General features: G+C 37.6%; 1 protein-coding gene across 2 annotated transcripts in view; it reads right to left on the bottom strand.

The window, feature by feature from the left end:
• Positions 1-24,994, bottom strand: part of myo3b (myosin IIIB) — a 96,611-nt gene that overhangs the window by 10,662 nt on the left and 60,955 nt on the right. For both annotated transcript variants that reach the window (XM_066687889.1, XM_066687890.1), the window contains exons 25-32: positions 22,163-22,240; positions 21,124-21,329; positions 16,134-16,245; positions 15,567-15,729; positions 15,105-15,185; positions 13,038-13,137; positions 10,954-10,984; positions 9,895-10,015 (exon numbers count right to left, since the gene is read on the bottom strand). In XM_066687889.1, coding sequence (XP_066543986.1) covers positions 9,895-10,015; positions 10,954-10,984; positions 13,038-13,137; positions 15,105-15,185; positions 15,567-15,729; positions 16,134-16,245; positions 21,124-21,329; positions 22,163-22,240 — 892 coding nt within the window. The remainder of the gene's footprint in view (positions 1-9,894; positions 10,016-10,953; positions 10,985-13,037; positions 13,138-15,104; positions 15,186-15,566; positions 15,730-16,133; positions 16,246-21,123; positions 21,330-22,162; positions 22,241-24,994) is intronic.

Genomic DNA, 24,994 nt, shown 5'->3' with positions numbered 1-24,994 from the left:
ATATATATATATATATATATACATATTTGTTACGTTAAACAGAATGAACATGTAGAATCAAAAAGTAAGGTTTTTAGAAAATCACACACACAGAAGTATTTCAAAAAAGGCACATTAAAATATCCCAGTATCACACATACATCATAATTTCATGACATGAAAAGAAGACTTAATTTAAATATTTTTGTAATGGATTTTCATAACGTGACATTTTGCAAATACAGAGAAGTATATGTTATAGAGATGTAGGACTTTCTTCATAAAGGCCTTTGTACTAAAAATCAAAATTTTCCCAATTCCACTCTTTTTATTCGAGGGCAACTTTCCCCTTAACTGTAAAAATACCGCAGAGCAAACTGAAGAAATATTACAATTACACAGTTGCCCTATAAAAAGTCCACCAGTAAGAAAACACTGAATGTGTTATTAATATTGCTTTACCATGGATGGAAATATCACTTTATCTGTACTGTTTTATTGAAATCCCCAAATGGGCATCTCTGCCTAGTGGATCTGCAGTGAAATGTGAGTATTTTGAAGATATGCATTGTCTGTGATGGAAACAGACTGGATCGATTATATAGGAAATATCTGAGAATCCTCTCGGCTATCTGACTCGGAGGCAAGTCTGAATCAAACACAGGGTCAACTCGTAACAACTTATAAGCAAGACGTACATTACCTGGACTGTTATTATGGTACAAATTAACGGTGTGCTCATGTCTTGATGCCAGCGTGCCTCATTTACCAAATGGAAATTGACAGCATCAAAGCAAACATTTGCACTCCTGACTCAGAGTTCAATTAAAACCACTCTAGATTACAAAAAAGCTAACACAAAACACTCATGTTTGTATGCCAAGATGGAGATACTACTAAAATAAAGCACCTCCTTTATGTATTTATTATTTTCACTATATCAATTTAAAAAAGACAAAAAAGAGGAGAAACGCATATTAAACCAAAACACTATCACCGAAAGCCTCTCATCTTACTTTGTTCGTGTTCAGCGGAATAGGCCATTTCTTCTTCATCTCTTGTTACTCTGCTTGCTAACCTTGACTAAAACTGCATTTACTTTTCCCAGCTTTAAACTACTTTGTACTCACTTTGAACAGACCTCATCATATCTCAATCCCAAAACATCAAAGCTGGCAGATTTTTTCCCCTTTTTCTTTTTTTGGTGTTATTTAACACTAAGTAGATTTTGCAAATCCAAGCTCTGGAATGCCCAGGGAGTTCCTCGGTCCCCACAGCTCATTCACTAGTAATGGTCATGTTTTATTTATTTACCACTACAGAATACACTACCTATTATTGTACTCTTCATTGTCAAAATCACAAGTTTAACAAAATACTTATTTTTGTTTTCCGTACGATATAGAGGTTTCTCAAAATATCACAATATTAAAGCTCACTTTAATAAGACACCTTTAAAAATATCTTCAGCATTTTCAAAGGTTACAAATAACCTGTGTGACACTGCCTCTCTCATCACTGGATCGCAATCTTCAAGTTTAAACAAAACAAGTTAGCTGTTGTACTAGAACTGACTTATGATTAATAAGATAAGTTATACCAACGCAATGTAAAAATAGGGCCCTATAAAAACAGATTTTCAACACTGCAAAAATAAAATCAATAAAAGTAGCTTTCAGATGGGAGAGGTGGCAAGTGCACCTATAATTAAACAAGAAGAGCTCCAGAAATGAACAGGGGAATTGACACTGCTAAAGATTGTTGGATCTGATTTGATAAGCAAATTACATATTCCCATGATGTCACATCAAAGCATTCAATCATCTATAATTATTCCTGATTGCCTTGAATAAGGATTCACACTGCAACTGCAGTACGCCAACAATTGCACTGGCAGGTGAGATCGTCCTGTTGGTTACCAGTAATTAGGAAGGCGCCTTGTCCGTGTGTTTACAACATCATACTGCATATTGTACACTGCATTATCAAATTGTGTGTGTATGTATGTGTATATGTATATGTATATATATATATATATAAATATATATATAGCTCTGGAAAAAATTAAGAGACCACTCCAAGTTCATAAACCAATGTTAAGTGGTCTCTTATTTTTTTCCAGAGCTGTATATATATATTGAAAGAGAGACCTAAAAAGAGAATTACAAGGGAAGGGGTCTCTGTGTGTGTTAAAAGCAGATATTTCTGTGTCTGAAATATATACTTAAAATTGTAAAAATGTAAAGGATAAGGCATTACAATAGTGTATCTACATGCAGTTCTCTTGTAATCTAATATAATAGATTCCTATGTCTACATCAAAATGTGAATGTAGAGTATATGCAGTACCTTCACAGTCCGCATAAGACTTTTACTTACACAACCAACTCTAGTCAACGAAAAAGAATAAACGTAAAAGCCTGCTTCAATCTCTTTTCAAAATATAGAGTAGAGATTAAGATTGAAGGTGTGGGAGTTCACCGTTCAGATTTAACACTGATGTGGAGACTTAAGATAAGAGGAGTAACTGGTGACTCTGAATACTGGAGCTCTGCCCACAAATCAGGACCAAGAGGCAAACGATATTGTGGGCCTTTCCCGTCGCTATTTATCCAGAGTGACCCACAATGATTAGACCTTGCAAGAGATCACAGGATAGGTCACTGTTTATATCTTGACTTCTGTTTGGGAAATTGCTGTCATTTAATCCTCAAAGCCCCCAGAGGTGAGGTGTTTGCAAAGTTCCCCAGAAACCTGAAAGGGGCCGAGACGGCGAAACTTGTTTTTACCGTTTAGTGCAACCTGAGTCGCTCAGTCTGGCAAAGGTCAGGTTGTAACACCCCTTGTCCAAAGTTAGCTCTCCCTTAATTATTCATGGCAAGGGGCAGGCTACAATCATAATTCAAACAGAGGGGTATGATAAGCAAACAACACTGATCCATGGCATTTTATTCATGCAAAATTGATTTTCCTCAGCTGAAAAATAACTCTGAATAGTTTGTTATTCCTCACAGATACATATTGTAAGTGTTTGCATTTCAAGATAAAAAGAATCAAAACTCTTTTAAGATAGGTGCTCTTTCATTTTCAAAGAAAACTGATGATTTGCAGTACATCTCTAAATACCATTTTAAATCCCCTGAAAATCAGAAAACTCCTTAGAAACAACATAAAAGAGCTGCTAAAAGGGATTTTAGCAGAAGAAATGAAAGACGTATTGATTTTTTCTCCGCAGACCACGTGCTCTAATCACCTGATTTCTCCCAGACCAGAGTTAACCACTTGGGCTTTGTTTATTCAGATGGAGTAGGCCATTGCACCAAAAGGCATGGATTACAAGGAAAAATCATCAGTGTAACTCTTTGATGTCTAAATGAGGCATGTGCAGCCCAGAACTCACTCTCTCCCTCACAAACACATGCAACTCCACTACATTGGCTGGTCCTTTCCTTTCTTTCTTTTTTTTTTTTGGTTTTGTTTATCACAAACAGAACAATTTGAATGCACAGAACAGGAACGTGGAACTTCAAGAGAAGCTCCAGAGCTTTCTGGGGCTCTGTGATTTATTACCTATGTCTTCATTTTGGACATTATTGTTAAATGGTAACCCATATGCTTTAAATTATAAAGCACACTAGGAAAATCGCAAGGTTCTTGAGATAATGCTCAAAAGGGCAGTTCCTGCATCTGTTTTGCACTAAAGCAGACAGAGGATGTTGTTACTTAACAACCAATATTTTACACTGAAATCAATCATCCCACTGACATTAGAGTTAAGTTTGACTTCTAAACAATTCTTCACGTTGGGAACATACTCAAATGTTCGAAATCGCCCGCCTGGCTCCTGTCAGGTTTCTCTGTAATGTATCTCTGCCTGATGGGGGGGTGGGGGGGGTGGAAATGTGCATTTTTAAGTAGGGCTTTACAATGGAATAAGGCTCTTTGTAATCAAAATAAGTATCTAAATTGGGCTTTGATGGGTGGATGCTTGCCCAGTGCCAAGGTCTGTCTCACAGAAGATGGGCAGGACTGTGAAACACAATACAGCAATTTATGATAGTTCAATTTCCAGGTTGTTCATCATCCAGCCACAGGATGCAATTATCCTAATTCTCTGCTCACTCTGCTTTTTTCCTAAATGGTGTTATGCTTATGTTATGTTATGTTATGTTATACTTGCATAAAGTGTTATATTTATAACTTGGATCAGGTGGAATAGCGTTTATCAGTTTTAAAAGTGAATTTTATAAGTGTATGTGACCATTATACACACTTAATATACAATATGCACAGTTGTTTGTTGTTGTTGTTGTTTGTTTTAATTAACAACTAAGAAAAAATATCCATACGTTTGTTGATTGGTACTAGTTTTCAATCTAAACTTGATGCAAATTCACAAAATAATCTTCTACACAGCCCAGATGTTTTGGATATCGGGTCCTGTGGAAAATCCTTTAACAGTGGTTGGATTGCCAAAAAAGAAAAAAAAGAAAAAAAGAACATAGTAAACTTCAGGAAAGCAGATTACTGATGGTGGGTGAAGTCTGAAATTACATTAGTACCATCTGCAACTGGACACTGATCCTAACTGAAAGGATGTTTAATGGAGAAAATGGTTTTAACGCACAAGGTATTTTACAACATACAACGTTAACAAGCCTATTCTGAGAGAGAGTTATGAGAGTGTCAAATCTGTGACACTTGTGTCTAGAGACAGGGGGTTGATGGTAAAATAAGGGGAAGTTCCCTGACAGTCTGCCTCCAGCAGTGAGGCCAGGTAGCGCATGTGTTCGTGTGTAAGGTCGGCCATCCACTTTGCATCAAAGGAAGTATTAATTAAAACACTCAAACGTTGCCTGCAGTCACAAAATAACAATCCTGGCAATATATCTTTAAACGACTGCTTATTTAACACATGAAAGTAAAAGACAAGATTATCCTAGACAACAATTAACCCTTCCAAAGCTGTGATGAATGCATCCTGCTGGCAAGGGTAGAGTTAGGATTGTGACGTAGGGTTTAGGGGTTGCTCAGTATTTAGTATTACTAATTATCCTCCTCAATCAGTCTAGTACAGACACGAACCGCAGTGTCTGTCACTGGGAAGTGTGCGCTTCCGAGCAGAAAGAATGGAGACAATGCTTTTGGTTTTGTGTTTAATCTCCATCATTTCCGTTTTGTATGGTTGCTACTGCTTACACTGTACCTAAAGTAGAACATTAATAATGACTGCCAAAGGCTCAGGTTAATCTGGAAGGTTCTCCATGGGGGGACGTTTCGGCTCATGTGAAAGAATAAACGATTGTATCTGGGGCTTTTAAACATATGATGCCTCACTGCAAACTTGCACTAATTTATCTGGCTGTTTGCATTACAGTTCCTGTTGGTGTTCCAATTGCTTCATATAGAGGATTTAAAGAATTTACACAATACCTAAGTCTGAAAGGCTGTAATGTGAGGAAATATGCATACATATAACACATTTCTGTCTGTATTGTGGTTTTTGGAATGGTCAGGAATTGTCCCAAAATAATCTTTCCTTTTCAAGAGAATGCAGGTGTTTCTATTGGCAGCGGATACCTGAACTATGAACCCAATTATGAATTCCAAATCATAGGGGCAGTTTGACATTGAAACCCTTTTGACCAAAAAAACAGATGGGATCGTTTCTAAAGCACCTCCTATAGGACAATGTAGGTTATGCTTCTATCCAACTATATCCAAACAATACATCCTCACTTTGCTTAAAACCTTCTCTCTTTAAAGACCTAGGAACTAACTGTGTACAACATTTCCAGTTATGATTTGAGATTGTCCAAGGCTGTAGCTAAAATTGGCAAATAAAACATTATTTGATTCTTTATGAATATTTTATAGCAGATATTATAGCTAGTATCCCTAATTACATTCCATCAATATTCAAAGTACACAAATTTACATCCTCATTAACTCTCTTGATAAGAAGTTATTTTTCACAATTCACAAGTCAACAACATGAAGAAATTAAATACATTTCTGAGGAGATGCTTGGCTGTTTTCAGTTACAATAGCCTATATCGTATAGCATTTTTAATCCAGGATAAATGTATGACGTTTCAAAATCTCACAGGTCCAAATTGAGAATTTTTATGAAGCATGTGTAATTGCATTGAACAGCTGCACCTCAATTGCATTAATTTTTCAAACATTTAATAAGCAACTTGGCAGCGAAACAAAATACAGTTTGATTTAATTCAATTCTAAAAAGAAAGAATAGAGATATCACTCTTATTCACAGTTTGACACCATCAGAAGCTTTCTAAGGCTGAAACAGAAATACAATATGCATATACTGCCTGTTACAATGTGACATAGTGCTCTCCAACTTGAAAACTGCATGAGCTAGAAGGATAATATCTAATCTCAGGTACCTGGTCTTCTGCTAGAGTTTATTGTAATCTAGCTCTCATTCCACAGAATACCAACGTAAGATTATCGTCAAATGTGATCTTGGATGTCACCATTTTAATAATATCTTGTTAAATTATTAATTATTAAAGGCGTATAAAAGATGAAAGTAGGAGGCAGTTTTATCAGAATGCCTGGGTTCCTAATGATTTGATCTCCTCCTGTAGGAAGGTCTATCAATGTGGCTTTAGGTTCCTTTACTAGATAATTATGTTTATGAGAGATTAACAAAGTGAAATTGTGAATTATTATCAGTGAAGATAAGTTGTTCAGAAGCATATCCTGTTAACGACTGTGGCTGACATTAAGAGGATTAAGGAGACTGCAATGAACCAAATTCCACACTCCCACATCCTCAAGGTGGAGTCTTCCTATCCCTCCTGAAAGACAGACGGAAAGGGCATGCCTAGAAAGAGAAAAACAGTGCATCTTTCTTATGGTATGATCTGTGCTGTGAATAAGTGCTGTATTGGGAGGGTCTATCTATGACAATAACTGTTATCCACCCCGGAACTGACAGGAAATTCAACTGAAATAGAGGGGGATGTTAAATGCTAATTGGTCTAAATTGTGTCTCTATCTGCAGGTATCACTATAGGAAAGTAAATATGGGAACAGCTACCCTACACTCATCTACATCCATTTACTCCCTTTAGCAGACTGAGCTCCAGCAATGTAGCAAAAGCTATAAACAGTGTGACCAATTTATCTGACCTCTCCACTGACAACTATATGAGTTAATTGTTTCCATTTTGTCCCATCAATTAATATCACCAACGTATACAAACATAGTTGTTATTCAGCTAACTAAAAAATATCCTATCTGAGCAGAGCTAATCACATAACTATACATTTTACAATGCTTTATTAGTGTTTGTTATTTCTTGTTTCTTCTAGAGGCCAGGTTCATAAAAACCTTCTGATGCAGTAATAATTGGTTTCTGTGATGCAAACACTTTATCTCTGGCATTCTCATGACTTGTATGTTTATGACGACCATAATCTTCAAAAGCTTGTTAACATAAGTAGCTCAGCTTTCATAAACCATTAAGTCAGTGTTGATTGATCCCTAACGCTATCCTGTTTACCACACTCAGGGAAAAAAAGAGCTCCGTTCAGATCGTATCTCACGGTTTGAAGCAAAGGTTTAGCAGCTCATATACCTTTGCTTGTTTCCAGTTTGATTCCTACATGCTTGAGTTATATTGGAAGTGAGTTTTTCGGTGGGAAGTAGCACCGTACCAAGCCGGTGTTTAAACTAAAACTGAATGTTTGCAGACACTGTGATGACTCTGTAGTGCCTCTGAACATAACCAAGTATCTCTCACAGGGAGTCACATCATATTTAAATTGAAACCCAGAACTTGATAGTGTAAGGATGTGCCTGTGAAAATGTATGTTAAGTCGGCCTTAACAAAGGCAACACCACAGGTATCAGTTAAAGCCTGGGGGATTGTCCTTTAGCTTTATGTAAAACATGGACCCCATCAGGCATGCCATGAATTAGACTGGTAATCTTCTCTTATGATGACTTGTTCCGTACTTATAGGGCAATAATGAGTCCTGGCGCACAGCTGGATTAGGGCATATATCTCAAAAATGTAAAACAAAATGTCCATCTAAGACCAAGAAAATGCTTAGCTGAATTCCTATCTGTCCATTTCTGGGTCAAAGTCCAATTTCCCTGCCCTCGCTGTCCTCACGTTCTCTGTGTGCTGTTCCACCATAGTTCTCAATCCCAGTGTCCTCCAGGGGAAGGGGCAATGGTAAAACAGGAAGCAGCCCTGTTCTCAATATCTGGCTGAGCCTGTCCATGTGACTCATCCATCTCTGAACAAAACAGATTTAAACTGCTGGCAAATCAAAGCGTTTCACCTTGAACTGCTGATCTCATGTAAAATGCCAGTTTCCACAGAGGCCTCCCGGAATGGAAAATGATGACAGAGGCCTGCAAGGCCTATCACACTCACATACAAATGCTGCAAAGTGAAAGAAGCCGCTTTGAAGACAACGTTTTACAAAGTAGTAAAAACACACAGCCTGCAAAGTCAGCCAATGCCCATTATGAGAGTTTTTTAACTAGCTGCAAAATGTACCCACATATCCACTGTTTGGCTGCTGGTCTCTCATGATGGTTTTCTGAACAAAGCTGTCTCTTAGGTAACTTTGGACACATGACACATGAGAGGAATATGCTGCTATTTGCATATTTGCAGTTGAATCCCAGGAGAATCTCTGTTCTGTACAGGATGTTCCCATGGGTTACCTCAATCACTGGGTTTTTACTGTACTGGGTGTGGTGACGATATTTCTGCTTTATGAGATTAGTTTGCTCATGAACTCTGAAGAATATGCCACTGTGGGTCTACAATTATACTTCTTAAAACAAGGAGCTAAACTACATTTGTTCAGGACCATTAAGTTGCCAGTAAGTCCTGTTCCCTCTTATATTTCATCTGTGAATCCTATAATTATACCTAATAATAATAACTATGACCTCAACAACAATAAATCCATCGTAAAAAGTAGTGGTTAGATTATGTTAAACTGACAGCATTTAACACAAAAACATACTGAACACAAATGATCAGCACTATAACAGGCATTTGCTGTGTTTATTTATTGTTTCTTATGATAGAAGGAAAAAATAAAGCACTCTTGGTTCGATAGAAAGCCAACTGCAGTACATTCCCATAAAGTGGGGGATAAAAGAGATTCCTACATCTTTTCATTTATGCTTCAGTTCAACTGTTTTTAAATTGGAAACCTTATTCACTGGGGTTCACTGTAAAGGTTACCAACACCCAGCATTATGGCATTAGCCGCTATCTAACCCAAAACTGCTGTACTGCATTGACACTAATCCACACCAAACCTGTCACTGCAAAGCTAGGTCTGCGCCTGGAAAACCTGTCTGTGTTACATTATTACATCTAATCCACATAATCCCATCCATGTTGTTAAACGCCATCCCACCTCTATCCCTCACCTTGGACTCCGCATGGCTTTATCTTGCCCCCATTCATTCCATGCCCACAGTCATGATCAATTCACAATGTGAGTTATGCACCAGGCATTAATGAAATTCAGTGCCTTGGGCAAAACACAAACTAAACATATGTTCAACAAATCAGGGCTTGTATACTTTACATGTCACTGTTACTATGTGTGTCTATGAAAGTGATGATCAGATCTTTAGTAATAGGCAGGCATGTAGTAGACTATGCTTTGAAGTACTGGTGCCATGTTAAACCATGATAAGACATTAATGACGAGTGGACACACCTTATTAAGAGACTATAAAAACGATCCGTCTTAATTCCCCCCGGTTGTTACTGAAACATATTTGAAAGCCGATGAAAGATTGAAAGCAGTATTGTTTTAATATCATCCTTCCTTTATTAAGCCGTGATGTATCCTGTTTCTTATATAATTACCCACACCCACCCCTTTCTCATGTGAGCTTACCTTGTTTACAATGAGACTCCTGCACTGCGTTTGTCTCCTCATAAGGCTTTATAATGTCTTCTCGTCTTCCTTTGTGTTGGCTGGAGTCTTTATCTTGTCCTTCTTGGCTGTCAAGAGGGACCTTTGAAAATCATAATAAATGTTACAACTTTCACCCAGAAGTAGATTGTCAATAGGAATAGTAAACAAATGGATACAATGGACCCCCTTTTATTTCTCTGAGACTAGACTTATGTTATTAGATTTCATTTTTTCCCCCCCCCCAACTACTTTCACAAGAGCCAGCTAATGCGTTTTGCAATTGTAATCACATGCAAATTCATGAGCAGAAGCTTTTTTTTTTTTTTAATTTTCCCTTACCTAGATGCATATGGTAACGCGCTGACTTAATTGTCAGGGTGAAAATAACAGCATATGCGTACTTCCTCTCATACTTAATTTTATCTTTGAATAAAAGAGCTATAGGAAAGTATTAATCTGCTTAACATTTCTAAGTACATCCTCCAAAGGATTTTGCTTTTTTAATCTTACATATGCTCAGCAGAGTTACTGGCAAAAACTGTACATTTTCTTCATTTCATCCTTTCAACATCAAATGGTGAGCAGCAAAAATTGGATCAGACTTCAAAGACTGTGATGTGCTCCAAGTCACAGAGTGACTCTTCTATTTCACATATTGAATTCGAGCAGGATATCAAAGTACTACCAAAGAACCTCAGGTCTTTACTAAAAAAGGGGCTCTAACATCTGTAGAAAGAGAAGCGCAAAGACAAATCACCTCGGGGAACTGCGAGCATTTATTCTCAGCCGTGAATTTCCAGCCTTTTGATTCTCTTATTCAGCGTACCACCCTGTCTCTCCACAGAACTAAAGTTTTTAGTAAGAAGAGTCTTTTGTCTCAAGGACTTCAAAACACTCCTCTGACAATTTCATGTTCACATCACTTGGCCTCAGTGCACTGAGACGAACAGGGCCCACAACTCCAAATGAAGGTGTTCAGATTCACTATGGAAATTATACAAGCAAAAATAAATAAATTAGCCAAATAAATAACCTGACCTTGTTATGAGTTTCAGCAAAGTTGTCATGCCTAAAGAGTTGATAAAAAAAAGAATCAGTATTCCTAGAGCACATTGTTTGATATCTGTCTAGAAATTGTTTCAGCATTAATACAAAAAAAAAAGCCAGACATAAGTAAACACAATGATAAAAAGGTGAGGGTAGGCAACTTCTAGCAAGAAAGCAGTGCTAAATGAAAACTGTAACACTTCACAACAATGTCCACTAATGCACATTTGCTATCCTCCTGGTTGCATGATTAACAGATTGCAGACAACATATAAACAATCAAGTAACACTTCTTCATAAAACAAGTTATAACTGAGGCATGTTTGTGATAATCCATCTACACAACATGCCAAACAAGTTTTATTTAACAAGTTTGCATATTCCTTTAATTGTAACGCTGCACATTACAGACAACTATTAAACATTATTGAAAAATATTTTATTTGAAGGCTACAGAAGCATTTTATAAAGTGTGAACTTGTAGAACCCGAGAACCTAAAAATAAAAGACCATATACATTTTCCTGTATGATTTAATAACAGTATTTCAGCTTTAACAAAATAATATTGGAGGGGAGTGGGGTGAGAATGAATGGTGTGTGTGGGATTATATATCCTTTTACAACATGTATATTTTCTGAGGGGGAGTAAACTTTACCACCACCACTATATAATAATAGACACAGTGGGTGTAACCTAAGATTGATTAAAAAATTACAGAGTAACAGTACACAGTTGTCGCATATAAAGGGGGTGTTCTTTCCTAATTAAACAGAACTATAAAGTTGATAACTATCATAGTTGTCTGTAAACATCAAGAACATTCCCTGAAGATAAAGATGTTAATTTGTAAGTGAGGAGGGAGAAATAAAGAATGGAAAAATACCTTCAAGTTTAAAAATCTGGTTTGGATTGTTAGTTTTGCGAATGGTATTACATTAGCAAAGTCAGCAAAAGTAGTACTAAATAAAATCATCTGTGTACTTATGCCAACAGGAAGCATCTTTGTTTAGCTTTCAGATGTCCCCGTTACTATATTTAATTTTATAGTACTAAAAGATGTAGTGTTAGTCTCTTTGCCAAGAAATACATTTTCAACATAACCCAAATGTATCCTGATTTTCAAACACACCAGGTTATGTTTTGAAAATGTGCTGTATGTGTGCAGTGGAAACGTGTTAGCTGGTACTATGAAACTCTGAATAAACTAACGGGTTTATGATGTGGATATAGAAGAGGATGTTGTGCAACACCTATAAGTGAATGTCATTTTTGTTCCGTGTGGATCGCAGATGTCTATAGAGGTGAAGAAACGTAAATAACGTTCGGACGGTGACAGTGGGGTTTGGTCAAATGCCTTGCACAATGAGATACACACATACATACACAAAAAGTTCAGACCATCTGTACTCCTGTTCATCTGTTTCCCTGCTTTCACATAGTTTCTTAATGACTACTCAGGCCATATGCTGCGTAAATATACACCGAATTATGCTTTGACATCTGGGTGCCACAATTAAGCAGAGGCAGCATTCATCAGAGATACTTCACAGGAAAGTACGTGTTTTCTTGACATTGATACATTTATTAAAATTACCAAACTTGTTTAAAACCGTCTACGTAAAGACAGGAGGGACATTGTTTTAGCGGTAGAAAAACAAAACATTAGTAAAATAAGCAGCATTCGTGGGGGCAGCGGATGAGTGGCGGATATTTTAACCCTTTGATCTGTCATTTGGTAGGTTCTCCACGTGCGGAATTCCTCAGGTGTCAGTTGAGCTCCTTTTGAGGGAGTTTATGGAGGATAAATACAGAAGGAAGAGCAGAATGCCGAGGGTTTTCACCACAGGTTATCAGAACTGCCTTGCATGTTGGAGCTATTATGTCTTTAAAAAAAAACAGCAAAAGCAAACCAACAAGACAACATCATCACTTCTTAAATATGTAGAGGAATAAAATGTTGTCATACTTTACTGGGTTCAAAAGCAGGGTATTGTAGGAACCACGAAGGAAAATGCTGAAAGAAATGGGGAAATACACACTAATATACTAAATATCTCATAACAAATAACTCACCCAAACGCTTCTGTGTTGAGATCACGGCTCAGGGAATGACTCAAGTTTATATCGTGCTTCAGAGTCTCGTACTCTTTCCGAGCCAGGTGCCCTCTGAAAGCTTTGATATTAAACAATATAATAAACTCCTTTTACAGTTCCATACAGATAATGATATATAATTAACAGGCAATTTTACATCATAATTACTGAATCTGTGAAATGCAATGCTTTTACCAGTGGATTTAAAGATTCTTGATAATTGGAGTATTGTTTGTATTAATATTTTATTGCATATTTTATTGTTAAAATCTTAATTGAAATGTTACTATAGTTAATTTCCTCTTTGTCAGATTTGTATTATTAAAATCATTGTTATTCCGTGGCTGGAATCTAGGTTGTTTGTTTGAAACCTTATATGTAAAATAAAATCTAAAAAAATAATAACAAACACTAATTAATGCTTCTCTCTTGAAGATTTATAATAATAGGATATATAATATAATTTAATATATAATATAAATATAATTTATAGGATAATGAAAGCTCACAGAGGTCTTTGCACAGATTCTATTTTTCTGTCATTTCAGGCACACATTTATGTGTTTTTATTTAAAAACCTTTTACTAAATTGTATTTACATCAGTCTAATTAAACACAATCACACAGTTTATGAATTAAACTAACAGTATTTATAATGTACTTTTTACTATAGAGAAAAGATAATTGGGGTTATTGAATATCACAATGCATAGCTGATCATGAAAAAAGGAACAAATACATAAAAAATATGATAAATACCATACATGATAATCTTTTGAGTAACACGGCAGTTTACAGTGTAAATATTTAAATGTGAAAGAATGAATAACTGTGGTAGTATTATTGTGAAGCAGTGCTTTGGTAGGAAAACCTCAATACCCTGTACATTTAAATAAAACTTTATCAAAGGGCTTTGTATTTTAGTTGTAATATTATACACACAGGAAAGGGAGCTCCAGCACATTGTTAAAGCTGGTTCTATTTTCTCTGTTTTAATCTGATCGATGGTTCACGAGCTCCCCCGGTCCACTGAGATCCCCTGGCCACCAGCTCATGTATTTGAAAGGCATCTGTTTATTTTTAAAATGCAAATGTGGCCTACCTCAAAGGCTAAGCTGCAAGAAACACACAATTTGAACGCGTCAGAGTTTTCCATCAGGGGCTAGGCTGCTCCGTTCCCTCAGATCTGAGTAACTCCTGTCAGTATCACTTTAACAGTATCCTGAGTGCTGAAGGAAGCCCCTTGCCAGTAAAACTGGATAAATAAACAGAATTTCTACACAAACAAAAAAAAAAAACCTGGTCGGCACAAACCCGTGGAAAACATTACTCTCTGCCCTGAACTTTTCTACTCCGTTCACGGCTCTTAATGAGGTCATTTACAAACACAATACGGGTGTCTTCAGTGTTTGCTCTTGCAGACAAGGAAGAGCCCGGGGGAGAGCTGCAGATAGCTCCGACTGGCCCTCTCGCCCTACCTTCGCCTGTCGTCTCTACCAGTTCCCTGTGATGAAGAGAAGGCCCGCTAAGGTTAATGTGCCCACTTTGATCTCTGTCAAGCCGTACCGAGGAAGAATTAATTTACATTTCACATGAAAAGGTTGACAGTATGAAAAGGCATCTTGTTTCTGGTATGTGAATGTGCTGTAATAGACCGGGAATTCAGAGAGGAAGTTATGAGGAAACAGAAGGGATAAGCCCCACTGCTGCTTTTATTGGGAAAGAGATGAAAGGAAAAGGGATCTCAATATGCACTGTTCTACTGAAACATGGAGACCAAATGCTGCCCAAACTTTCAAAAGCTTCCCTTCATACATAATTAATTAATTATTACTGTTTCATGGGAGGTTTATTGAGATCAAAAAAGCATTTCATCGAACCTAAAAGTTTATAGCCCTTTATGAGTTTTTTGTTTCATGTTGGTCACTAGGAAATCAAGTGTATGTGGAGGAGTCGCAGACGAGGAAAGAGCAAGTTTTAGGCGACACGTATCTGCTTTTCAAATTTGCTGGCGCGTTATGACAGAGGGGCTCGGGGCTGAATTACCTGCCTGGATGCGAATGGCAGCCTCTTCTCTCTCTTTCTTGATCTGCCTGAGATTCTGCCGTGCCACATGCCCTCTCCAGGCTACAGGAAATAAGAGATTTCTGATCGAATGGCGGGAAACAATACACAGCATACTCACTTGTTTGTTCACTAGAATGGAAACTTTATTTAAATGAATAATCAAAACCGGGGGTGGGGGATTAGATTTTAATAAACTGCTTCTCATCTTTGATTCAAAGAAGCCAGTTGGGGGTGTTGCTAAGTTTGTAACATGAGCGCATTATCTTTCAATGCATTGGAGGTGGACCAACAACTCGGTAGTGGAGATGCACAGTGATTCTTTTATTTTATGCAAAATACTTTTTGCATGATGTAAAAAAAAGGAAAGTAATTTAACACCATCCTTGTCCTAAAAACACACAACATGACCTTAACAGCAGGGAGAAAGGCAGAACTGCACACCTGACTGGATGACGATGGCCCCCTGTACTCTCTTCTCCTTCACTCTCCTGTACCTCTTAGCCCCCAGCCATCCTTTAGTGTAGGCCTGCATCACAACCACTCGTGCAATAACTTCCCTGAGCAGCAAATTCAGCTGCTCCACATGGTAGTATTTCAGAAAGACCTGTTTAACAGAGAACAACAACAACAACAACAATAATAATAATACAAATAATCAATTGAATTTAATGTAATTTGTGGAAAGTTCACATATGTTCATTTTCCAAATATTTAACAGAGAACATTATGCAGAAAAGGTGCTGCATTGTTCAGTTAGTTTTTTCAAAGTAATGCTAACAATTGGTTCATCAAAAGCATGAATAATAAACACTCTGAACACTGAAGTACAAGCTTTTGTAGTTAACAACACACACACACACACACACACACACAAGGGCTTTGTTAGCTACTCAGTGAATCAGTAACTAAACAACATCTTCTAAGTGGACAGGGGATTTCTGAACAAATCCCTGGGGACGCCAGCATGGAAGAAGAAGTGATACACAATAATCCTCAAATTGTTTTTACCTTGGTTTTCCCAAGAACCCACTTGTCTAGTCCTGCTCTCTCCAGAATGGCGATGGCGTTCTCTCTGCCTGTATCAGGCATCTGGTGTGCCCTGAAGGCCAGATAGTAATACCTAACAGACAGGGAGTACAAAGCTGCCGTAAGACTGCTGCCAAGGGAAAATTAAAAGCACTAATGGTTTTTACTTAAAAGAACATCAACATGTTAAAGGGCTTAAAAATCATATTATGTTTCTTGCTGATTTATTTATTTTCCTTTCTTTCTCATTTTATTTATGAGTGCATCTTCCCCCCAAAAGAAATCTGATCTGTTGGTTTTCCAGAAATGTGTTTTATGTGACTCATCCGCCAAGACTTGAATCAAATGTTCTCGATAAAATGAGTCACATGCAAGTATAAAACCATGGACCTAACACCCATGCCTTTTTAATATGTGTATTCTTCTGCGGACAAGTACCAATATCCCCAGGTTTCCATTAGATTTATATGTTAATTATAGGAGCACAGGCTTAAATCTAAACTGTGGAGTCTTGCTGCTTTGCTGTGCATTTTAGCTTAAAATATGATGTAACATATTTAATTATAAGATACTCTGGTATGTTATGTATCAAGAGTCTGACATGATTTCTAGTTAAAGACAGAACTATCTTTTTATTATTATTATGATGATGATGATGATGATGACGACGACGATGACGCAAATACAAATGAGACTGTCCTTCATTATAAAAACTCCCCATAAAAGAAATATGTAGAATTGATGAAGGAAAGATGTCAGTCCCATTGCTTCCTTTTAAAACGTATTCCTGCAAAGCCACAGAGACTTGATCTGAAATGGAGACCCATCTTATTACATTTTCCACAAGTGAAACCTTAGAACTGTCAAGGGCTAGGGAAATTAATTGGGTGCAGTAGTTATAGATTTAACACGGATCATTCAACAAGTCTCCTTGTGATCTTGAAATTAATGTTTAAATGTGAGGGATATTAGATGACAGGGGATTTAGCTTCCCTGATCAAAATCATTCTCAACAATATACAGTGTGAGTCATTAGAGACCTGAGCCACACCAGCCAGAGGTTTGTAAAACAGACTTGTAAAACAGACTTGCACATTGCCCCTAATTGCACACAGCCCTATTATGTCTCTGGTTAAATCTGTTCATGTCCTCTTTTAAAAATCATATCTGCTAAAGAAGTCTGTTCCGCAAAGGCACCATGCTATTAGATCTCGAGGAGATTTTTCTCGACTGAAACTGTGCATCGGCACCTGATCGTTCGTAAGCACTGTGTGATGGGGTTTGATAAGATGGATGGGCATGAAGACTGTGGACTGGTTTGAGGAGTATTAGAAAGAGGAAACAAGACGTGAGACCACAATTAAAGAGGGAACTCTTGTAAAGTTTTTCACCACATAATCCCGTCATTTTGCCCTATTGGGTAAGCAACAAGAGTTTAGCAAGTTTAATTTCAACTTTAATTGAAATTGTACATGAAAAGCTTCATCCTAAACTGTACAGGTACCTCTGTCCCACAAGCACCTGGATCAGGGAAATGCTGCAGTGTACATTTATATGGTTCAGCAGTTAAAGTTAAACACTATCTAAAATAACTAAGACTAACCTATCTAAAATAACATTGGGCAGTCTAGGACTCGGTGTATGAAAACTAAAATGTAGGTTAAATAATGTGGGTAAGATGGGTCACTTCAAACACTGAAATCAGTACTGAGTAAGAAAAAAATAAAATTAAAAATAGTTAATTATGTTCACGGAATCCTCTGTGCCATTTTACAGGACTTAATAAGCTTAACCATCTGTTATCCACACCAGACATCTGCCTAATATATTCATTTTTATTTCATGTTTTCTTCTAATACGATCTGCCGCTTTCTTTTGATATGAAGTATTTCAGCTTCATTGGACAGTTTTAGGAGACTGCTCTGATGAAAGAAACTTAATTTCTGCTTTTAATCTGTCAATTGGCTTTTCAGCTTAATCTATATACAGGTGTTTCTGTGCAACCTGCTTGATATGGGGAGATACTTTAATCTTTCAGTGAGACGCATCAAACAGTAAAACTAAAACAAGTGTGATTTACAAATGGAATAATGTACCTGGCCTTTAAAATGGCTGCATTGCATCAGAACAATCCAAACAACTTTAATAGAGCTCCCATCAAAGCACAGGATATTCAATAACAGCTTCTATATTGGGGAATTCCCCTTCTTCACAGCACTGTGGGCTGCCCATGAGGATCAAAAGTGTATTATATTACTTATAGATACGCAACATTGCAGAAAATGTGCTTGGTTCCAACTGACACTGTTTAAACAAATAGGCATTAAACCACATGACAGGACAAACACTTCTCAGTGGAGAATGATATAAAAAGGCTATTAACAACTGAAGTAACAGAAGTTTTAAACATAATAATCAGTAACAGTAGAATTGCTTGCCGTAGATAATATAATGAAGTGTGACTTCTCTGAAGACAAAAACAATACCCAGACATAAGACACTCTCATAAAGAAGGGTGTGGAGATTGAGGGAAATAAGAAAAAGCAGCAAGTCTACACTTAGATTGTGATTTGATTTTCCCAGAGAACCAGCAGAGCTCTGTATTGGGTATCAGTATGCTGTCAGAGACTTGGCATTTGCTTTCTTAGCGCATGAAGCCAATTTTCACCTGCTCTGCAATGCACTGTGCTCTATTGTCAACCCACTTCCTATTTACCAGTCTCTCTTATTTCATCTGCAGTGCAGGCAAACAGAGAAGCCCGGGAGAGTAATGTTCGTGGAGATTTTATCTTCTCTTTAGCTGCACCTAATGTTTATAAACCATTGTTAGGGTACTTGATTGTCTGATACTTCCTCACAGTAGTTTACAAAACACCACTATAGGACAGGCTGATATGACCATTTGTTTAAGAACATCAAGGCACTGAAAACTGCTGGTTCATCCCCTTTGTTGTAGAGTTAGTCAAAGGATAGAAAAACAACAATGGCGCTGCCTATTAAATTCTTTGATATCCCAAAGATTTACTGTCTTTTATATTAATTCCTGTTGATACCTGTTAGGCCTTTGAAGGTGAATACAAAGTGTAATTCTTGGCAACATCAGAAGTGCCTTTGATATGGAGTATAATTTAAAAACACTTTTCACTCAAGAAACAGTTTAACTGTTCCATCTGTCTGCTAAGTTCCTGTGCAGTAGATGACATCATTGACTGTGTTCCCACAGTTTGGGGACAGGAGGTGACAGAAAACACTAGCGCTCCAAGCTGACACCAACGTGCGATTAATGTTACCTCTTTTTCACTCTAATAGAATTACATGTTGCAGAAACAGTCAAGCACAATGAGATTTACATTTCCGTACTGTACTGAGCAGTGTGTTTGAAGTAAAATGAAATATAACGATATCAAATAATCATGTTTAAAACTACCCGAACAAAATCCCTGTAATGAGAGGAAGGAAAGGACTCAGCAATATGATAGCGTACTACTGTCATCCAGCGCACAGGTTGTATCCTCCGAGGACTCAACTGCAGGTGTAGCACCACTCCTCACAGAGGGAAGCATAACTGCCTGCGGAAAAGCAGATCCTGGTCTGCATCCTAGTGCTCTCTGGGAATCGACTTCACAATGATTACACTCCCAATTAAAAGTAACTGCGCCAGGTGTGGTAAGACTTGATTTATAATAAAAAGAAAAAATGTGTAATCAAAGTTACCGGCCCTGTATCTTGTAGTACAGTGTAAGAGAAGCTATCTCCTACCATCCTGCCTCTTATGGTGATGAGCACATCTGTAAAACACGATTTCACATGTAGCTCTCAATCGAATAAGTCCTTCCGTATGGTGCCTAATCCCCAGCCCCTTGAGATGAGTCGGGACACAGAGACACACCGCACTCGGAAATCGCGTAATCTTGACATAGTTCAGCAGGAATTGTGTTGACTATCTGTAAAACAGGGTCCTCCAGTGCTGCGACCACACGAGTGTCTGTCGGCTCTCTGTTCCAGCCATGGGTCCGACTAATTCAATCGCTCTGAAGCTAACAGCTTTTCCACTAGGAACTCTTGTAGTACATAAGAACATAACAAAGTTTACAATTGAGAGGAGACCATTCGCCCCATCGTGCTCGTTTGGTTTCCATTAATAACTAAGTGATCCAAGGATCCTATCCAGTCTATTTTTGAATGTTCCCAAATTGTCATCGCTGGGGAGTTTGTTCCAGATTGTGATGCCTCTCTGTGTGAAGAAGTGTCTCCTGTTTTCTGTCTTGATTGCCTTGAAGCCCAATTTCCAGTTGTGTCCCCGGGTCTGTGTGTCCCTGCAGTAGTTTGTTAATACTTGAATTGATAAAAACTAAGTGTGGTAGTTCCTTATACTTGTTGTTTTACTTCTCTAAAATGGTAGACTTCTCACATGTGACTGTTTGTGCAGCCAAACAAATACGACCACAGATCTTTCAAGCTTTCACTTTAAGCCAATCACTGCAGTCCACTCCAATAGCTGGGCCCATAACATTAGTAACACACCCATGGGTACATTAGTGCTACTGCACCATTCTGAAATGTCAAAATATGAATCTGTAGGGCTTGTCCTTGCCTTTTATCATTTATAACTTGTTCAGCTTTAATTTAGCTCTCAGCCTTACTGTATGCTTCATATATTTTTACATCTATTAAAGCAATGTTGCATTTTTTTTTTATCTTGTCAGAATATCCAGTTGATCTGCCCCCCCGAATCTCAGCGCAATTTGCCTTTTTGCTAAATGAAATTTGTCTAGGCTAATGATTTCCAATTAGCAAAGCGGTTTACTTTTCTCCAGACTGACTCCTCAGACTAATTAAGAGACCTTGTATCATGTCACATATTACATCGCTGTTATTTGTAGGGCTCTCAAGAGCTAACTCAATGGAGCAAAGCAAGATTTCTAAAGGCAGCAGGACCTAAAACTCAAGACTGTACCTCGGGCAGCATTACCTTTTAACAAATTCTTCAAACAGGATCCGGTGGGAATAGCCCTGTCGCCTGATGTTCACCGTTTCCAAAATGCCAGTGTAGCGGAGCTGAACCAGCACTCTTTCAGTAGAAAACTTGAGCGCCTGTCTATCATCATTGGGTTTTATGCAGCGAACAAAGTGAGGCTGTCCAACCACCATCTTAGACAGGAGATCCATTAGGGAATACTGCGAGAGAAAAGAAGGATTTGTTTCAAAGCTACGTCGGGGAGAAGTCAAAAGGTCTCCTATAGCTGTAGTTAATGTATCCATGTCTGTGTTTACAAGCAAGAGCAATTTGCTGTCATGCGGCATTCATGCTCGGCGAGTGCCGCGTTTCAATTCCCCGCCCTCTTTTTTTGTACATCATAATAGCTTTTCATATAGGTTTCATTCTGCGAGATAAATACTTCTCAAAGTTTTTCCCCTATGATGCTCTGCTAATGGTGATGTAAATCAGCCTCAATTACTGTACCTAGTGAGTGACCATTTTCAATAAAAAGCCAAACAGCTCTCTCTCAGGGCAATTTGTAAATGAATTGGCAATTTAACGCTACAGCATAGAAATAAAGAGGGAAAAATATGTAATTTTCCTCAAGAAAGAACTAATTTAGGTTTTACAGCCGAAAAACTCGGATGATTATTTTGTCTGGCTGTTTAATGCTTTTCAGTGTTCGTGATAGAAAAACAGGGCAGTCCTGCAGCGATACACTACATGTTAACTCTGACAATTAACAGTTCCCATGATGCTGATGTGATTTTATCATTTGTAATAGCTGAAACTCCACCACCTTTCTTTGGTTCTTGCAGCCGTATAGTTCTCTCTTCTCAAAAGAGTGCCCACATGGTGCCTCAATTGAAAAAATCCTATTCTGTATGGGATCTATGGTTGCCAGCAGGGTTTCTGGTACTGAAGCAGTTGAGGAAACTTTGATCTCGCCAATCAATGAGAGTATCATTGACATTCCCCACTGAAAGTTAGACGTAAGTGTGTGAATACAGAGGGAGAAAAAAAAACGCACCCTGAAATACGAGGCCACAGTTTGTCTCCTCATGTTGGTTGTTTCCTCAGGGTGACGCATTACTTCCATGGTATCTACCTGAAAAGGATCACCAGAAACACAGATTGTCAATTAAATCAATATATCTGTCACTCAACCTAGTTAGTTTGTTACTCATTAATGACTCTCACAGTTTTCAGATTTGAAACCGAGATCTATAAAGTGTGACAACATTCAAAACAAAGTACCCAACCAGTAGACACATTCAGTTATTCATGCAAAGCTGACCAAAACAATGTATGAAATAGGTCCTTTCTAAAATTACACAGCTGCAATGTAATAAATACAAAATCATTTAAATCATGCTAAATTAATAAACTAAATAAGGTGAATTGAAAATAAGATCTCAAAGTGTTTTTCTATTCAAAGGAAAAAAACACAATTTGGTTTGGTTGGGAATATTTTATGACCTTATTGATTTGTTTGTGTGCGTCTGTGTGTGTTCAATCCAATGTAAAAACAGCAATACGATTTTTCACTTTAGATTATCAGGACAGATGTTTGCCTGGCTTAGGGAAATAGGTAGATAACTGGGTGTAACAGTGGCACAGTTCAGAGGGCTGCTAATCAGGATAATGTGCCAATACCATCACAAAAACCTCAGCTTACTGCCATTTGTGAGCTTAGAAAATGTGTACATTTAATTCAACTTATTTCTTTCTGGAAATACCAACTGAGGGTATACAGTTCTCTCCATGGAGGATTTTATTGCCCATGTATTGCAATATCATAAACACTTAAAGTCAATAATCTAGAAAGAATGGACCTTTCTGCTTTAAGGCATGACAAAATTGCCAAAGCACGCCATAAAATAGGTTTGCCATTTTAAACTTGCATCCGGCTTCAACACAGTATTAAGGAGGACACAATATTAGCATTCTAATGATTTTCCCAGCTCATGACTTCATCAAATTTAATGAAGCAATAAATATTTTATTGTAAGTCTATACAGCAAAGTGCATATCTTAATATTTTATTCCATTCATCTTACAAAGGAAAGAAAGGTATGGCAGTACGTTTCGTTTTCACCTCGTTGTATAATCAGGACTTGAGAGAGTTTATGATCTCTGTATGTGCTGTTCAAATGGACGGACGAAGAGCCGCCATGTCTCAACAAACACTTTTTATTTCCCCGCAAAGTTGTACATATTAAATTTAGTAGCATGGGTAGCTTAAGTTTGGGTGTGAATTACAGCACCAGGCTATGGGTATGAAAAAGACAAATTCAAATACATGTATTGTTTCACGTGTGTAGAAAAACAGAATTGGTCTAAAATGTCAGAGGACATACATTCTTTAATACAGAATATAGTTGTGTCATGAATATACACACATGTACACACAATGAGCTGCTAATCTAATGTTAATAAGCACACATGAACAAGTGGAGCATTAGTACATGGAACTGAGTGTGATTTTGAAACACAGGCATATGGTCACTGACGAACTGGATGGAAACAGCATTTTCCATGTTAGAATTGTGGGACATTGATACAGAGCTGCAGTTTCTTACCTTTAATAGATATTTAGGTGACTGAGAGCAGGAAGGTAAATATAGAAATACAGTCACAGGTGAGGAAAAGAGTTTAAACAAAAAAGGCAATGCTGGCAAAAACTCATATCTGCTTCAAAAGGTAAAGAAAATATATTCCGTAATAATAAACTAAGAAGAGAGAGAAGACAACTTTAGGTGATTCCTAACTTCTGGATTATAGTCATACATGACAAATGATGCTTTATAGGTCAGTAAGTGGTGATAGTTTTTACTTTATTGGTGGAGGTAAGTCGTCTTTACAGCCTAGCCATGCCATGTGCAACGTATGTGGATTCTCTGGGCTACCGTGTGGTTTGATGCGTGGTGTGAAACACGGGGAAGAAAGCATAATCACAGCTATGATATTATGCTGTGGTAGCACTCAATTCATTGATGATTACTGCCTGGTCATAAACACGTTCAACCCTTGCACATAAATCAAGTTAAGTGTTTAACCATTGCCTCTGCTCTCCCATCGCATACATCTTTTTAAGGATCTGAATGATTTGCCAGTCATTAAATCACCATGCCCCATAAGGAAAGCTGGCAAGCCAAATGGTTTAGCACAACAGCTGATATACAGACTCAGATCAACACTGTAGGCCGTCCCTCTGCAAATAATGCGAACCTGCAAACTTTCTGATTCAGACAGTGCCGGAGAAGGGACTGTAATATATTCAAGTTAAGAATGTGGTTTACTCATTGAACTACCTAAATTCCTTTAATCTAGTCTGTGTTTCTGAAGAAAATAAAGTCTCGACACCCTGTGGTTCTACACAGGGTATGTACATGTTTGTGGATAGCTGTATAGAAGGTGAGTCTTGGAAGCACAGAAGCATAAAGACCCAAAGTTAAGGAGTGTGGGTGAGATTGAATTATAGTATCACTTTAGAATAAATGTTAATGAACACTGTCATGTTACTGGTGCTTTATATAGCAGACACTCATGGTTAAATAAGGCACCTCAGCTTTTAGAAAATGGTACATGGTACTGCAAATGATCATGGTTATTAAAATATATATTTTCAAGAACATAACAGTCTGTTTTTCAGTGGTCATTACTGAATTATGACAAGTGATATCATTTTAAAATACATGTTAAATAAATAAATAGATGTCACCTTGGTTTCACACCTCTCCTTCACCAGGACAATCATTTGGCCCAGCTTTGGTGCAACAAACAATAATGCTTTGCTGAACTACAAGGCGATGCTGGAAAGTCCTGGACATGGCTAACAGGAAGATTGTGGTGCGCATCG

This window comes from Amia ocellicauda, chromosome 16 (assembly GCF_036373705.1).
Source record: "Amia ocellicauda isolate fAmiCal2 chromosome 16, fAmiCal2.hap1, whole genome shotgun sequence".
Taxonomy (NCBI): Eukaryota; Metazoa; Chordata; class Actinopteri; order Amiiformes; family Amiidae; genus Amia; species Amia ocellicauda.
The sequence above is the reverse complement of the archived record's forward strand: the minus strand, read 5'-3'. Positions and strand labels throughout refer to the sequence as shown.